The sequence below is a fragment of the Rattus norvegicus genome, chromosome 7 (genome assembly GCF_036323735.1).
Source record: "Rattus norvegicus strain BN/NHsdMcwi chromosome 7, GRCr8, whole genome shotgun sequence".
NCBI lineage: Eukaryota > Metazoa > Chordata > Mammalia > Rodentia > Muridae > Rattus > Rattus norvegicus.
Genome location: NC_086025.1, coordinates 36,820,543 through 36,839,076, shown reverse-complemented (window position 1 = coordinate 36,839,076; position 18,534 = coordinate 36,820,543). Strand labels below are relative to the sequence as shown.

General features: G+C 42.2%; 1 protein-coding gene across 6 annotated transcripts in view; it reads right to left on the bottom strand.

Annotated features, from left to right (window-relative positions):
• The window catches only part of Kitlg (KIT ligand), an 81,176-nt gene that overhangs the window by 24,720 nt on the left and 37,922 nt on the right, over positions 1-18,534 (bottom strand). For all 6 annotated transcript variants that reach the window (XM_063264195.1, XM_063264197.1, XM_063264198.1 and 3 more), the window contains one exon: positions 9,699-9,761. In XM_063264195.1, the coding sequence (XP_063120265.1) occupies positions 9,699-9,761 (63 nt within the window). The remainder of the gene's footprint in view (positions 1-9,698; positions 9,762-18,534) is intronic.

The window sequence follows — 18,534 nt, the reverse complement described above, 5'->3', positions numbered from 1 at the left end:
AATGTTGGCTCTGGTTTCAGGAAAGAAATAAACAAACACACAAGGACAGTGAATGTAGCTCAATGACAGGGCAAATTGCCTAGCATGTGCAAGCATGGGGTTCAATTCCAAACATCATAAAGAGGAAAGGGAAAGGAAAAAAGAGCAAGCAAATGGTGACAAGGAGGACCACGTGGTCACTAACTCATCTTAACTAAGCTCTGCGAGTCTTTGTGTTTCTCAGGTACATCTAGAATAAATCATTTGCCTTGCTCACACCCCATTTATCTGAAGCAAGGCAAGTCCCTACTTATTAACAAGCCAGCAAATGCCTTGCAAATCCCTTTCACTGTGACTCACTCTGTGAGTGTCCCAACTATTGGGCAGTGATATTTTCTTTTAGGCAAAAGCCATCTGAGTAAGGCGATGCAATGACTCCATGTATTATGATCTTAAACTCTATTTCGTGTTACCAATATTCTTGCCTATCCACTCAGATCTCCTGACACAATTAAATTCCCAAGCTCTGAATTGAGGCACCCCTTTTATCCTGTGGTTGTTCTTTTAAAAATATGTTCTTTCTCTCTTTCTTTGCTCCACAAAGACCCCTAGTTACAGTAGAGGACTGTGCTCACTCCTTCCTTATTTTTAATCTGGGGAGTTCTATAATAGTTATTATCCTTTCTGTTCAGTGCTATTATTGGTATTATATCTTTCTATTTACTTATAATGTCTCTCATTTTCATAGACTTAAGCCAAGTCTGAGAGATAGGATTTCCCAAGATTTATCCTTTCAAACACAGGGACAACTTGTCTTAATAATATTAAATTTTTGACATAAATCCATTCATTCTTTTTTTTTCTTATCATCCCCACTCCCCACCCTGCTACACAAACAGAATCTTGTTATGAAGTCCGAACAAACTGACACCTTGTGATCACCCTGCCTCAGCCTCCTAAGGACTGCAATTAGAGAAACGTGCCGCCATACACTAGGCTTGCTATAAATTCTTGTGTATCCTGCTAAAAAGTCACAAGCCCTTGCTATTATATTTTATTCAAGTCATTATCGCTTGTACCACAGTTTTCTTGAAATGACTGTATCTTTAACTTTGTCCTGTGCAGTCATTAATTCATTTTTTTCATTAATTCACTTATTCAGCAAGGCAGCAGCTTTTTAAGACTCTTTGTTCTCTTTAGGAGAGAGAACAAAGTAAACAGATCATATTCAGTGTTGGCCTCTTTTGACCTTCCTGCCTAGTGGAGGGGGCAGAGGAACAAGTCTTGACTAGAACCTCAAGAAGTTTCTTTTCTTTCTTTGTAATTAAATATAGTCAATGATTTGCACGGAGAACAAAACACAATTGAGTAAGTATTTCATTTGTGAGAGGATCGGAGGTCTGCTTTCTAATTCTTCCAAGATTATGATTATGAAATAGATGATTAAGTGTTGTCAAAGTCACAAATAGAATCCTTTTACTGCTGCCTCAAAAACAGCATTATTACTGCTTCTTATCTTTCAGAGGCCATTTACAACTTAAATACTTTAAAACAAATATTAATGTACCACAGCCACGAGAGGCACAGAAGATAGAATGTTCTCTTTCGCTAAACGAATGTGAAGGTTCAAGAAAGTTAACAGTTACCCCAGATGTCAGAGACAACATGCAGCTTCCAAATTTCTGAAGGACATATAATTTGACTTTTTTTTCTCCCTAATCCATGCATACAGTTATGGAAAGAAAAAATTTGCCTGTGTTTTTTTTTTTTTGTTGTTGTTGTTGGTTTGGTTTGGTTTAGCTTTTTTGTGACTCCATACTTCATGTACTCTTATCTTCCTTCCTGCTACCTTCTGACTTCCATCCTCTGGGTTAATAGGAGAGGGCCTGTGTGAGACTCCTGGCACAGCATGTGCTTCGTACTGGAATATGTTTGCAACATGTATTACTCTAAAATGCCAGTTGACTCCATGACATCAAACCAACATCACTGGACTATGAGTAGATCTCGACCACTAATGATTTAGTTATAAACTTCCATACGGATCTTTTCTTTTTTTAATATACCAGAAGTACCAAATACATGATTTTGCTACAGGACTCAACAAAAGATACAATGAAAGACAGAAATAATTATCAGTAATCTAGACACAAGTAGGAATATGACTGCTTCTGACGGGCAAGGACAGAAATCCCTGTGAACTTCTCAGGGCAAGCAAATGTTTAAAAGAAGATGCAAAAACTCTGAGAGGTGTGTGATATAGCACAGTGCAATATCAGAACTGGGCAATTTGAGCCATGCATGAAGAGAATGTGGCAGAAATACCTTGGGGCTTGCTAAGCCTGCAATATTTTTGTCCTCTCAGAATCTGGCATAATATTCTGCATCAGTGTCAGATGTGTGGTCTCTCTGTGGTCACCATAGATTCATGGGATTCACAGTAAACAAAGCGTAGTTGGTAGCTACCTGCCTTCTTAGTGGGCCTAAATCTGATATATTGCCAATATCAATCAAATTTTGAAGGAGAAAAGCCCTGGCAGGTAAATTTTGAACGATATTTACGAGGAGTAGAATCCTGTTGGTGGGTAAATCTAAGCTTTCCTATAAAAGAGCTTTGTAAAACGTTATGTCTTGCCATGCCTAGTATAGACTTCCCAAAACCTTAACTCCCTTTGGATGATCCAGGTTTGGGGGTTGACTCTATCAGTCCTCCCTGAATAACTGTTTCAGATCTTCAGGGCTTACTCAGCTAATTTTGCATTTTCTTGTTCGAATTAAAGAGATGGGCAATCTTCAAGCTGACAAAGATGGTAATCAGCCAGGGTGGTGTAAATGCATGCTATATCTTGGGACAGGCCTATGAATGGCCTCTCAGCCAGACCCAAAAGAGCAAAGTGAGGAAAGAGCACATGGAGGTGAATGCCTCAGAGCCAAATGGGTCGGAGAACCGGTTCTTAGTCCCAGTCACCTCACATGGAGCTCCAGGCAAGTCAATCCATCTTCTCCTGCACTTCCTCCATCAGTAAGAGAAAGAGAGCTCTCTATTTTGTGCTCAGCCAAGGCTGGAGCCAATCCGCTTTAGTGGGTACTTAATACCACATGCTATGGTGAATATTTAGTATCTGAAGTAGACTTTGCTGTAGGCATGAAATACACAGTGGATTTTCAATAATGTAAGGAAAGTAAAATATTCCACTGGTAATTTCATACTCATTGTAAAGTAAATGATTGTGTTTGGCATATTATATGCTAAGTACAATTTATTATAGTCAATGGCATCTGTTTTTTTAAACTTTTTTTAATGTGGCCAATCAGCAATTGTAGGTGCGGCTCTCTTTTCTATCAGACAGTAGTTGGTCTACATGTTCTAAATGGTGTCTCAATCACATTTACTGATTGAGCCACAGTGCTGTTACGTAAGTATGCAAAACAGGTGGACACCTGACTCAGAAAAGCCAATGAGAAAAATCCCTCCCACAATTGCTGGCGGTGGGAGGAGCTATCATTATTAGTCTTTGAACCAGGCTAAAACTATAGTGTGTCCATTTGGAGGCTCGGAGACATTTGTAGAACAAAAAAGCATTCTGCACAGACACAGAAAAATATGCAGTCACAAAAACATGGTAGCTTTGCAACCTTGGTTGCCATGAGACCCCCCACAAGCCCAGGCCCTCGTTAGTGAGCTCTTCCTTAGTATCTTATAACAAAGGGACCTACCTTCCTTTCCTTTCTCCTTCCCCTTCTTTTTCTTTGCCCTTCCCTTTCCTTTTCCTGCTTAAGCTTGAGTTCACTATTACCAAAAGGGACCATAGGAGTCCTTAGTGGAATAAGATAGGCTTCTTCAATACTCACAAACCTGGGGCTTTCACTACAATTAAATGTTGCCTGGTAAGTATTTTTTGAGCAAATACTATATGCATAAGATCATCTAGAGAATGGAGAGAAGAACAACAAGGTAAAAGAGACCATCCCTACTCTTTCTACAGTTAGGATAGAATAAGCAAACAGGGCCTAACAACGTAATCCTGCCACCTGGGCATGGTGGCACACCTGTGTAACAGCAGCTCTTGGGAGGCTGAGGCAGGAGGACCGAAAGCTTATGGCCAGCCTGGGCTACACAGCCAGAACCAATTTCGAAATTATCAAGTTATCAACATCATAATGAAAGGAATGGTGGTGACAGCCTGCATGCCACGCGGACGGCTTTTTTTTAAACATTTTTATCATTCCTCACAACACAAACACCGTTTGCACTACTCAGTGGCCTTCTGTGTAATACTGTGCTATACCCACAGTGAATGGGTTTTTGTTCGTTTGTTTTTGTTTTAGTAAATTCTACAGAAAGTAGGAGATAATAAGCTAAAAGACAACATTTCCTTCAGGAGGCAGTCAGTGTCGCTGACCACCAAGTCTTCAGCACTAATCAAAAAACACTCAGCTCAGACTACATGTAGTGTAAATTTGCTGTGGTCCCCTATGAAACGCAGGAGAAAAAGCACAGTATTGCAGATAACGGCCCCGTAATGAAAAATAATAACTTGATCTGCCCTTAAAAGAGCCCTGAACTAAGGTAAGTTCCAAAACAGCCACAATTCCATGGTAGGGTGATGGACAAGCCGACATCCCTGGCAAATATGAGCAGTACTCAGCATAGCACGGGGGTTGAGAACAAGCACGGCTTTGGGGGATGGCGATGCTTCAGGCTAGGGTGATGAGCTGGAGTAGGGGGTGACAAGGTTGAGATGAGGCAGGATTAATGAAGGGGCTGACAAACTTCAGGCTTAGGGATTTGGCTCTCAGCCTTCAGCAAACTGGAACGATGAGATGGTTTTTGAGCAGAAATGACTCAATACACATAGAAGGCTCACGTGCACAATACAAAACCCTTACGAGCAAGATGACATGAAACGTGCCGACGTCTAAGGAGGAGAGCGCGAGCGGCATTGCTGAGGTTCAGATCCTGTGTGGTGAGTTACAGGCACCCAGCCATCACGGCCACCTTGGACATCAAGGCAATCGCAAGTGATTACACACCAAGGAAAGGCCCTACTTCCTTTCCTTGCATCCTCCCGTCAAATATTTATTAAGTGCCTCCCCTACAGAAGGCAATAAATAGGTGTAAATTAGCACAACAGAAGAAAATAATGCATCTGTGCGGTTTTCGTCTTGCAAACTCTGTAACCCTGGGGAAGCGTATCAGTCAAATAGTCCCAGAAAGAATCAGGAAACTGCAGTCTGCACCCTCATTGCTTTAACACCGTTTCCTGTTTCAGAAGATGAAACATGTGTGAAGGAGGAATAGATCGCAATTGGATAATCATTTCTAAGTCACTCTCCCAACCAGGGAACCAAAGGATCCAGTAATAAGCCCTGAGAAGGCGAAGGAAAATACGAACACAGCGCTAGGTGAAAGGGGGCTGGGGAGGGGGAGAGTGGGGGTAGGAATGATCTCAGCGTGAAGCTGCACATACCTGAGGAAGGGCTATGCTTACTGTCACCTTAATAGAGGACCTCAATCAAAAACTTCCCTCTTAGCTGTGCCCTTTAAAAAATGCCTTAGGGGGCTGGACAGATGGCTCAGAGGTTAAGGGCACTGACTGTTCTTCCAGAGATCCTGAGTTTAATTCCCAGCTCACAACCATCTGTAATGGGATCCGATGCCCCCTTCTGGTGTGTCTGAAGACAGCAACAATATATACATAAAATAAATAAATCTTTAAAAAAAAATGCTTTACGACCTGGGCGTATGGCTCATTGTACCTGGCAGAAGCACAGGCCTAGGTTTGATCCTAAGCACCCAAACAAACAAAAACTAAAAAGGACGTAACCCTAAAGATTAGTGCAGGCAATACAGCTCGGTAGGTCCCAACAGGATGTTCGTGTGGTTTTAGTATCTCAAAGGCTGTTAATGAGTAAACACACAGAAATCAGTTGGACGTATTAAACCAAGTGGCCTTGTGGGGATGACACACCCTACATGCTCTGGGAGGGGCAGTCTGAACAAATGCCATCACGTGACACCGTAGGATGCATAATTAGTAGGAACCATCAATCATGCTTGAAAAGGGACACTGTGTCAAGGGGAAGGGTGACTCATTCAAAAATTTCAATGCCGTAAAGACGAAGAAATGACTGAGGGACTTTTTAAAAGAGACTCTAAGATATGACCTGTTGATTTCCTATTGTAGCCAGAACAAATTACCACTGAGCTGGTAGTCACAATCACGTTTATTTTACTGTTCTTGAGACCAGATGTATGGGATAAATCTTAATTAAACTAAACCCAAGGCAATCATCAAAACTGAGGGAGAACTTCGCTGTGCCTTTTCCAGCTCCAACAGGCCACTTGCCTGTACTCCTGCTGCTCCAGCTTCAAATCTTAAAGGCAGCAGAGGACTCTTTGCACATCTCTCTATCTTAGACACATATGAATAAGGCTGTAAGTGTACTGACTGGGCCCACTTAGCAATCCAAACTAATCTTCTCACCTCAAAAAGTTTAACTGAATTACTTCTTGATAATCCAGCTTAATCTTATCTCCAAAATATTAACTGAATTACTTCTTCAAAGTCCTCTTAACCAGATAAATTAACTGGACTAGATGTTGCTGGGGAAACAGTATTCATGATATTAAAGTCATGCTACTGAAGAGAGAGCTCAGCAGTCAGGAGGCGCATTTCTCTTCCGGGACCCAAATTCAGTTCTTAAGCACCCATGTCTAGCAATACCTCTAACCTCTATGAGCACCTGTACCATATGTGCATAAACAATTTAAAATAATAAAAATAAATCTTTAAAATGTATAGTGTCAGCCACAGTCGTGGAATGGATCTTTACCAGAAGAATAGAAATGAAAACACAAAAAGATAAATCTGAACACAGCAAGACATTAACATATTATTGCTCAGTTTACTAGAGTTGAAACTATGTTGTTGAAAGGTAAGATAATAATTCTGTGCATAAGAAACACATACTAAAGTATTTAGAAGCAAATGGCCATGACGGACACAGTTCAGTTGGAAAAATTGATATACTAAATATCTATGTAGAAAAAAAATGTTTTGGTAAATAAATGCGGGGAAGAAAGAAAAAAGCTGAACCTGGGGTAGACCACGTGGCATTCTTTGAATATTCTTAGAATTATTCAGTACGACTAAAGGAATTTCCAAAAATACGTCAAGGAAAACTGTGACTGTTGTATATATAATTTACTCTAATTAAAAAGGGTGAGCAATTAACTCCGGCATCTTTTGTCTTAGGGGCTGACACACACATTCGAGTGAACACAGCTGTGTGGTTACATTCGGCAGCCCCACGCCCATTCATCCTATAGTAACTGCTGGGTGAATGGGAAAACCAGCAGTGTTCATTCAGAAGCTAAGCGGAAGAGGTTCAGGGGAAAACCCTACCCATCTGGTTCTATTACAATGTTACAGCGGTGGGATTATCAGTGGATTCACCGGATGACCACAACGCGCTATCTCTGAGAGAAACTCTGCTAGCTTCTTGTCTAAGAAGGCCTGTGAGGAAAGTAGACTTTCCTCTGCAGTCTCCAGCTGCTTTTTACAACAAAAGTGAAAAATAAACTGTATCCTGCCCAATGCCCAAGGCTGACTTTTATTGCCTAGGCCCCAGGGGATCTTGCTGGCACCGAGTCCCACTCCACCCTTCATTGTTTAAAGACAAAAGATTAGGCAGCTGGGACTCTGACCACCAACAAATCTCCACAGGCTTCTCGACTGGGAAACGCCTCTGGTCTTGGCAGAAAGGAGCCCTTTAAAATGAAGGTAAAGGGTAAGACCCCAGTTTCTGTGCTAAACCCTCCGAACCAGCTCGGTTTTCCCTGCCAACTGCAGTGGCCAAGAACAATGTTTCTCAGTAGTTCCACAATAGCATGCCAAGACCAAATAATAGCAGGCTTCTCTCAATTGCAGAAACACGCACAAAATGTGTGGCAATAAGCCGGCTTTATTTTTACAAGGCTGGCTCTAGCTATCACCAGCGCATACTGAAATTTATGATTTAGCGCCGTCTATGATTAGACCAGCACAAAATCATCTATTTAGTTATTTCTCCGCTTACCACTTGCTTTGCAAAGAGCAGCAGGGTTGCTTTGAGCAAGTCTGGTGATCGCCAGGCTCAAGGTGGGGGGCTGCAGTCCAGGGTGGGAAGACGTTATTATCTAGACACTTCCTTCTAACACTTGGCTGGGCTAGGTAATTATTCTCCACATTCCCCATTTTCAGTAACCCAGAGTGAAGAGTCAGGTGGCTGGAGTGGGGTGGGATGGGAAAGGGATGGGTATTCTTTTTAGGTCTGTCATGTACAAAACCATAGAACCCTGGTCAAAATAAGTCTGGGCTGTAAACCTCCTTGAGTTCTTTGTAAAATATAAATATGTGTACCTAGCATATGAGGCTTCTTCTCACCCTTGTGTGTGTATGTGCGTGGGGGGGGGGGGGAGCGGGAGGGGAGGTGACATCATTTTGCAAAAACATGACATAAAGGCTATATTCATGCTTTCCTCACAGTTGTTGTTAAGATGTTTGTTTGTTTGTCTGTTTGCTATTTTTGTGGTGTTGGGATGGAATTCAAGACCTTCCACAGGCTAGGCAAGCACTCAGACATTGCGGCCAGAGGATTTAAATTCATCAGCACAGGGGACTCTTTTTAGCGGTCTTCAACAAGCGCTTGCTAAGTGCTCAAATGACTGTACTGACTGATTCTCAAGCTGCTCTGACTCCCCATTTCCATTTACAGAAAACCCCACTACCTGAATTGACAGACAGTGTCCGGGCTTAAGCGTAGCTGGTCCAACATGAAAATCCACCTTCTAGGGAGTTCTAAAGAACATTTGGCAGTTCATGGTAAAAACGCGTATCAAGTAAAAGGAGTAGAGTAGCCACATACAGTCTCTTGAAACAAAAACCTTCAAAAGGTAATTTTAAAGAGCAAAATAATATACTTTTGGCTGACCAATCCACAAAAACCATGCATAATTAACATGCTACGAATATTTATTTGGTTTAGGGAAAAATGAGAGTTGCAAAAGAGGGAGCAGCTCAAATAGCTTCAAATTTACTCCAGGATTGCAACAGCTACAGTGAATCAGTATGGATAACATGTGTTGAAAACATGTGACTACGTTGCAAGTTGGAACCAGCATTAGCACTACATCTTCCGGGACAGCGAAGCTCGATGTCTTATGAGTTTACAAAAGCATGCGGAGTTACTCCGCATCTTTTTGGACTGCATAACTCTAGTGGAGTTTGTCCACAGCCTAACATCCAAAAATTCACATCGAAACAAAATTATAACCACAGACTTTTATTCAAAGACCCGATGCATGCCTAAGAAGTTCAGAAATACAATAAAATATTCCGTCCCTTTAAATGAAATACGAATAGGAATAACATAGCCATGAGAAATAACATAGCCAAGGAGGAAATTTAACATGATTTTAACATTCAAGTCCCTCTGAGAGATGCCCGGGGAAAAATTAACATCGGTTGCTACGTCTAAGATGAGCCATTTCCTTTTAATGAGTAGGCTTAAAACACATACTGAAATGCTCACTGATAATCTTAGCAGCAGCTTGAAGGAAAAATTATAGGTCAACATCTAAAAACGACAAAGAGCAAATAATGTCTTCAATGTGGATAAGCACAGGTCACCCATTAGCTACTAAAAGGCAACTCAGAAGTGTGTGGACTACATACCAAAACATCCATCCCGGCGACATAGTTGAGGGTTATCATATAGTCATTTGGAAGATTCGCCACCTACAGAGACCAAGAAATGAAAACGTGAGTAAATACAAGAGAATTTCTTGAGAAAACTCATCCATCCAACCTGACATATCATTAATATCTCATACCCCGTTGTTGTCCAATATATAATGCTTGAGTTGTAAATCCAATCTTGGGTGCCTAAGTATATACCATGCCCAGGACTGGAGACCAGCCAACCAGCCAGGGCTGGTGAAGTCACGGCTCTTGGAGGAGAACCTACAGCTATCACTTCATTAATTCTATTGAGTTTTTTTTTTAATTGAATAAATCTTGATTTCCAACAGTAGCACTGGAATTCTCCTTTGGGACAACTTTCAATTTGCTTATGTAGATAAGGTTGTCATGCCTTTCTTTTCAGTGGTTCTCACAGCGATAGGTCAAGATGAAGAAGGAAACTTCTAGAAGGACGAGTTCACAAGTCACAACAGATGTACTGCGTTTTACATAACTGACACTCAAGCTGGAGGGCTTCTATTCTAAGTTGATCCTATGTAAAGTCAGCATGGCTTCAGAAGGACAAGGCTATTTTTTAAAGAAATGAACACTTTAGAGTTTAATTTAGAAACGTTGGCATTTGCCATAGGTCTCAGTTCACTTACCTTGGCTTCAACACGACATGCTTCACCAAACTGGCTAGGTTCTAAAGGCTTGGAAAGCATCTAATACGTTTACAGCAATAGTGCTGTATCAGTGAATAAGGAAGGGGCTGGAAACTAAGAGAATTTAGAATTAAGCTACACACTGTTGATTTCCTTCATAAAACAGAGATCCAGTTACCTATTACTAGTTAAGGGAATGTGCCGAACATTGTAAACCTGCATTCTTGATTGAGAACTACCTAGAAAAGATGGTTTCAATGGCATATACCGGCTTTATTCTGTGTCTGAGGTCTTTATTATTCCTATAGAAAGTTGGGATCATATGCATATACACAGGGGTAGGTTATCTCTGACATGTTTTCTATAACATAAGACATATGTTGCTTCTTGATCTTGCCAATATAATCTGAAAGCAGATCAGAGAGGTTTCTTCCCACAACTGATGGGAGCAGATACAGAGACCCGTTACAGCCAAACATTAGCAGAGCTCAAGGAACCTCAGGGAAGAGGAAGAGGAAGGACTGTAGGAGCCAGAGAGGTGTAGGACACCATGAAAACACAGCCCATGGTATCAACAAAGCAGCACTCATCCAGGATCACAGAGACTGAAGCAGGAACCATGGAGCCTAATGGATCTGGGATAGGACCCCAACATACACACTAACAATGGGTATGGGGTGTCTCTGACTCTTCTGCCTGCTCTTGGGGCCCTTTTCCTCCTACTGGGTTGCTTCATCCAGCCCCGATATGACGATCTGTGCCTAGTCTCATTGCATCTTGTTATGCTGTATTCGGTTGATATCTTTGGGAGGTATGCTTTTATTCTGAAGGGAAATAAAGGAGCAGTGCATCTGGAGGAGAGGAGAGGAGGAGATAAAGTTACATTTTCTGTAGATATCTGAGATTTGATGGTATTCGATGACATTAGGGGAAAACAAAACAAAACAACAAAACAAACAAACCCAAATGAGCAAAAACGACAACGACAACAACAACAAAAAGAAAAACAGCAACAATTTAAAAAAAAAAAACAGCAAAGGAGAACAGTTTTCAGAAAGGCTCAAACCTTTGCCAAGAAAAAGTCTTGGCAATGCAAGTTGGCACTGGCTGCTTACCAAACCCTGCAGGTATTTGGACTCAGGAGAAAAGAACACAAAGTCAGGACAGTTAACTCCATCTCTGGGTCACTGGTCTAAAATGTCTGGCTCTCATGAGTCAAATGTCGTCAAGGTCCTTAAAGGTCAAGCAACCAATGGGAACTTGGACATCTGTGACAAGGCCCTCTGCTCTCAGTGTTTCTCCCAAGTCCACAGCAGTGACTCATGGTTTCCTTGGCACCTTCTGTAAATTGGTTTCCTTTATTCAGCCTTTGGGGAACAAAGGTCAGGATCTTCAGTCTCATCAGAAGCATCGATGTTTAAGAATCCTGGCTGCAGCAGGAAATGCTTAACACGTCCACCTTAGTTCATTCTTACCCAGCTTTCTAGCATGGCTTTCAGTCCTCATGCATCCTTCAGAAAAAATACTTTTTATTGTCTTTCGACAATTTTGTTTTCCCCATTAGTACTGTCTAAAAACCTAACTAGATCAGTTATCATAGATCTTTTTTTTTCCAGGATATCTGGGTGATTTCTAAAAATTAAAAAAATAAAACCCCTAAAACCAAACAAAAACAAAACAAAACCCAAAACAACAAAAACAAACAACAAACAGCAAGTAGATAACTCAGTTGTGATTTTAAAAATTAAGATGACTTCAGAAAACTGTCTATACCACCTCTCATTAGTTCAAAACACCTAACCGACAGCAAATAGCTACTGTTACCTTTCCAATAGAACAGGGTCATTTTGTCTTTGGGCTTATGGTACCAGGGATCAAATCTAGTTCCTTATGCATGCTGCTCGATAACTCTACTAACCCCAGTCTAAGATGATTTTTTAAAATCTACTTCATAAGGGCATGACTTGAACGTGGTTTGTTCCTACAAAATTAATGCTGGAACTTTTTTTTGGTGTTTGTTTGTAACTCCTTGCTCCTCTGTGGTGTGTGTGTGTGTGTGTGTGTGTGTGTGTGTGTGTGTGTGTGTGTGTAAATCAGAAGACAGCTGTGGGAGTCAATTCTCCCCTTGTACCTGTGGGTTCCAGGGGTTCTACTTAAGTAAGCATCTTTGCTTACCAAATAACTCAACAGTCAGTCATGCTGAAATTTAATCTCTGTTACGAAACATGGTGGGAAAATGTGAGACCTTGGTGAGGTAGCTAGGATTCTGCCCTTAGGAATGTGGACTGTACGCTTAATATAATGTATAGATTAAAGAGCTCTCTCAAGAGTTTGTCTGTCCTAAAAGCCAGTCTGACTGGGTTTTTGCTTTCTGTCTCTCCTTGTGGTGCATTGCCCTTTCTTAGGACTCTTCCATAAAGAACCGCCAGATACAGTCTTTGGACCAGAACTGTGAGCCAAATTAAAACTCTTCATAACTTCCAGAGACTGAGATATTGTGCTATTAGCAACAAAAAAGTATATATATATGTATATATATATATTACACGCAACTATATAGATATATCTTGCATATGTATATACATATATGTGATGATTCCAGCTAAGTTATAGTGACTGAGCTTCTAAATGCAATAGCTTCCCAATCACCATGAGATAAAGTGGTTCAGGAAGTAAAATTCATTAGATTACCCTGGTAATTTATAAACCACAACTGATTCATTTTTCCTCAGGCTCCTGGCAAGGCGTTATCGATTATGAACATCAATCTACCTCAGAAACCATTTTAAGAAAGGCAAACCGTGACTCAGCAGATATTTGAAGATAAAACAGAACAGCTAAAAGGAATTAAAAACTCACATTTAATTAAACTTCCCCCCAAGTGAGGGAAGAGGGTATTACCAGTGGGAAGGAGCACAGGGAGACCAGATGGGAAGAATCCACTTGAAATAGTTCAATATTTGGATTCCTTCCTACACGAGCACTGGGAAACGTTCGACACTGTATTCCAACTATCCATAGAACTTTTTTAAGTTCGGCTCATCCTCGTCCCAGATGCTTGACCCTTTCCTTAGGTAGGTCTGACTCTGCCATGGAAAACAAGTCTTGCAACATTTTTTTTTTCAAAAAAGAAAGCAAAATGTTCTGTAAATAGATGAACTATTATGCTAAGTAAACATGCCAGAAGAATTTCAAATAAAAACCGTGGGGACCATAGGGGCAGTTGTCCAAGGAGAAATTAAAAAAGAAGAAGAAATGTAAAGCTGTAAATCATGTGCTTCTGTGGCACGAGAATCACTCAAGCAAACATACTTAAGGTCTGTAGGCACAGGGCGAGTGGCCGTCTACTGGAAAGACAGAGCTGGTGGAGAGCACGAAGGGAGGAGCCATCGTGAAAGAACAGTTGGGAGCACAAAGCAAAGCAAAACAAAAATAACAAACAAACAAACAAACAAACAAACAAAAAATCACAGCGCCCGCCCATGTCCTTTCCATCATTCAAAAGAAAAAAGCACCAGGGCTCCGCCTAAAAAACTAAACCCTCTTCTTCCGTCCAGTCCCCTTTTAGTCTGGCAAGATGGATGTCTTCTAGGTACTTCCAAATAATGAGACATCATTGTGGGATAAAATAATATAAAGCCCAGAAGGGATGTGAAATTCTTGTATCGTAGAGATCTTCCTGGGGCCCCTGACTTCTCTGGGAAGTGAGGGAAGCTGCACACAGCCCCTCCAGAAATAGACGTACAGCACAGGAGAGTCCGATGGAGAGTCTGAAATGTTAAGGACTCTCAATCCGTGTTTCTCATGGATCCTTTTAGGCAGTTTGCCTATGGGCAGATGAATAGGTGGGTTTTCAATGGTTTTCAAGCTACCCTGTGGCCCCAGCTTCCACCTAGGTACTTTGCCCTACCATCCTTTAAAAGAAACTTTCCAATTAGCTGCCTCTACAGCCTCAGCAGTCCCTCCTGTTGAAGGAAGGAAGCCAACAGACTAGCATAGGAAATATCTGACTTCTTGTTTTTTTTAAAGATATTTCTATTTATTATATATAAGTACACTGTAGCTGTCTTCAGACACCAGAGGAGGGCATCAGATCTTATTACAGATGGTTGTGAGCCACCCTGTGGTTGCTGGGATTTGAACTCAGGACCTCTGGAAGAGCACTCAGGGCTCTTACCCGCTGAGCCATCTCTCCAGCCCATCCTTTACAACCATGAGACACTGAGACCAGCACTGCAGTTTCTGAGCAAATCGCCATCTACTTTCATTCTCCAGGGAAACGTTAAGCTTCCTGAACCCACATCCACAAGCTGCAGCTCAGCACTTCTGCAACTTGGGACCACACAGCAGCTCCCCGAGAGCTCCTTCTATCCTACCAATTTCGGTTAAAGCAGTGGCTTTTGAGCGTTCTTTCAAAAGTTCCAATCGACGTCAAGCCAAGTTCAATCTGGAAGCACAGATCTATAAACAAAAGTCAAAAGGACTTGGTGGCCATAGGAACCATGACAGCTACTGTCCCTGAAGGCACGGAGAGGGAAAGGGCCCCAGAGCTGGACTTCAGCACTCTTACCCTTTAGTTTCCTGTCATGTTAATAGGTAGAGTATCTCTGCATTCGCTCTACGACCAGCACACTACCGCCACCACCACCACCATAAAAGGCAAATGAGCACTGGAAGACGCTCGTGCAGACTCCTCTATTTCCACTCTCACAGCCATTTGATAAGATTAAGCACAATTAATTTATTGTAAGTATAAAGAAAACTGGGACGGGGGAATTTATGTAAAAATAACTGGCTTAAGAAAAACTTGTTTACACAGCCAGAATACAGCAAATACAGAGGCGAATACCAGCAGCATACCACTGAACTGAGAATAGAACCCCCGTTGAAGGAATCAGAGAAAGAACTGGAAGAGCTTGAAGGGGCTCGAGACCCCATATGTACAACAATGTCAAGCAACCAGAGCTTCCAGGGACTAAGCCACTAACTAAAGACTATACATGGACTGACCCTGGACTCTGACCTCATAGGTAGCAATGAATACCCTAGTAAGAGCACCAGTGGAAGGGGAAGCCCTGGGTCCTGCTAAGACTGAACCCCCAGTGAACTAGACTGGTGGGGGGAGGGCGGCAATGGGGGGAGGGTTGGGAGGGGAACACCCATAAGGAAGGGAAGGGGGAAGGGGGATGTTTGCCCGGATACCGGGAAAGGGAATAACACTCAAAATGTATATAAGAAATACTCAAGTTAATAAAAAAAATAATAATTCAGAAAAAAAAAAAGAAAACAAACTCACCACAAGCAGGGAGGGAGGGACAGGGGAGCTCAAGGGGCTGGGGCTAGAAGAGAACATGATCTGGTATTGGGAGGGGGAAAAGGGCTGAAGCCCTGAGGGCCAACAGAAAGAATGAAAACAGGCCACTTCTGGAGAATTAAGGTTGGGAGGATGCTCTAGAATGTACCAGAGACCTGGGAAGTGAGAGACCCTCAGAACTTAAAGGAGGGACCCTAGATGAAAGGTCCTACAGTGGGGAGAAGGAACCTATTGAACCCACCTCCAGCAGAAAGATAGAGCATCAAGTGAGGGGACGGGGTTGCTATCCCACAGTCAAAGTTCTGACCCATAATTCTACCTGTCTGAAAGAAATGCACAGATGGAAATGGAGAAGAGCCTGAGGAAAAGATGGTCCAGTGACAGGTCCAAAAGTGGTTTCAACTGAAGGGGAGGCCCCAAGACCTAACACCGTTACTGAAGCTATGGAGTGTTCACAAAAAGGGACCTACCATGACTGCTCTCCAAAAGACCCAACAAGCAGCTGAATTGGATGCAGATATGTGCACCCAACCAATGAAGAGAAGCTGCTGACCCCTTTGGCTGAATTAGGGAAAAGCTGGAAGAAGCTGAGGAGGAGGAGGGCGATCCTGTAGGAGACCAGCAGTCTCAATTAACCTGGACCCCTGAGCTCTCTCAGACACTGGATCACCAACCAGGCAGCACACACCAGCTGAGATGAGGCCCCCAACACATATACAGCGGAGACTCCTGAGTCTAGGTTCAGTCAGAGAAGATGCACCTAACCCTCAAGAGAATGGAGGCCCCAGGAAGTTTAGAGGTCTGCTGGAGTCAGTAGGGTGGGACCATCCTTATAGAGAATGGCGGGGTTTTGGGGAGGAGGTATGGGATGTGGAACAGTTGGGGGATGGAATGGAAGGGGAATAAAACCTGGAGTGTAAAAATAAATGTGGACACTGAGGTTTAGAAAGGTTCCTACTTACCTAATGTAAAAAAGCTAGGATGTAAACACGGAGCGACCCAAATTCATGACTTTAACCAATGTACACATGGGCATGAACTGAATCCTATGCCATGCTCTGAAATGTTTTAAAAGTAATTACGGGGGGCTGGAGAGAGGGCTCAGCAGTTAAGAGCACGGACTGCTCTTCCAGAGGTCCTGAGTTCAATTCCCAACAACCACATGGTGGCTCACAGTCCATCTGTAATAGGATCTGATGCCCTCTTCTGGTGTGTCTGAAGACAGCGACAGTGTGCTCATATTCATTAAATAAATAAATATTTTTTAAAAAGTAATTACGTTTATTTATTTATTTATTCACTTATTTATTGTGTATGTGTGAGCACATGTGTGCTCGTGGGCACACAGACACATGGCAGAGTGTGTATGTGGAGGTCTGAAGGCAACTTACAAAGGTCAGTTCTCTCTTCCCTTCTCAAGGAGCCAAGGCTAGACCCTGAGTTGTTTGGCTGCTCAGCGAGGTCGTTGGGCTGCACAGCAGCCCTCTTGCTGGCCCTACCGTTTATCATCCTGGTACAGCGAGGCACTCACATTGTAATTCAGAGAGCTGATTCTATCAAACTCCACCAATGATTGTCTATGCTCAGGGGTCGTTCTGTACATTTTAATCCCCTCCTCTCTAAAACACAGGCCGTGGATCGCGTAGGCCTTTATTCAGTTCCGAGGGATCTTCAGAGCCTGTTCTTCCTAACTTGACTTATTTTCAAATGTGCTGGTATAAAATATTCATGAAAACACACTGAGTTCACTAGAGGAACTCTTGGATGACCCCCCCCCCAAGTCAAGTGCTAGAAGGCAGGAAAAAAAATTATTTTTTAATTGTGAGGTGACTTAACATTTGAGCTCAGAGTAAGAAATTATATTTTACTGTCGACATTAACAAACCCCTCCTTTCCAAGCATCTCCTCTTTCTCGTCTTCTTAATGACTTTGGGGGTTTTTAATGTATTCGTTGTATATTTGCACAGGTATTCGGTTACAAGTGATTCTTAAAAGGTAATAATCAGCACATAAAAGCAAGAATAGAGAATCTTAGGAGGTGTATGTAATACCCACCTGTGCTACTTGAAAATACCATTTTGACATTTACAGGAAGTGGTCCCTTCCTAAGTCATGTCCCTTCCGACACTTTGCAATAACAACATACAAGAAATTTCTCGTAAGTATTCCATTAATCTTCATATGCTCAGCCTGTGGTCAGATATACCTTCATCTTCCAACAAATGGATCACCTATTTTTATAATGTATTGTGTGTGTATAGGTCTTTTGTCTGCATGTACACCCTATGCACAAGTGTGTGTTTCGTGCAAGGAGGTCAGAAGTCAAGAGCTCTCTTAGAAGTGGACTTATAGAACCCAGGCCTTCTGGAAAATCAGCCAGTTCTCCTGACCTCTGAGCATCTCTCCAGCCCACGACCACCTATTTGAAATTTGCAACTCTCCTAGTCTGCTTTAGTAGCAGCTCCAGGAGGTTATTTTCCAGTGACCTACTTTAAGCATACTTCGGAGCTTTGCATTAATAGACATGCTTAAAATCTGCATAATGCAGAATCCCTGATAGCATTGGGACTGAATTACAGGGAAGGTAATGACCTCTTGACTTCCCCACTCCCATCCCAGTACTAGATATTGAACCTAGGGCTTCACACATGCAAAGTGCTCCTGCACCGAGCTGCATCGTGAACACTTTGTCTCTAAACTTTTGACAGAATAGACCATCTAAAGCAAACTGTTCTGAAACCTCTTTACAGAACTTCATGAAAAATGTAGGTGCCTGGACACTTTCCCAGGCTTACTGAATCAGTTCCTTGGATTAGGGCCCAGTGTTTCATAAGCACCACAAGCAATGGTG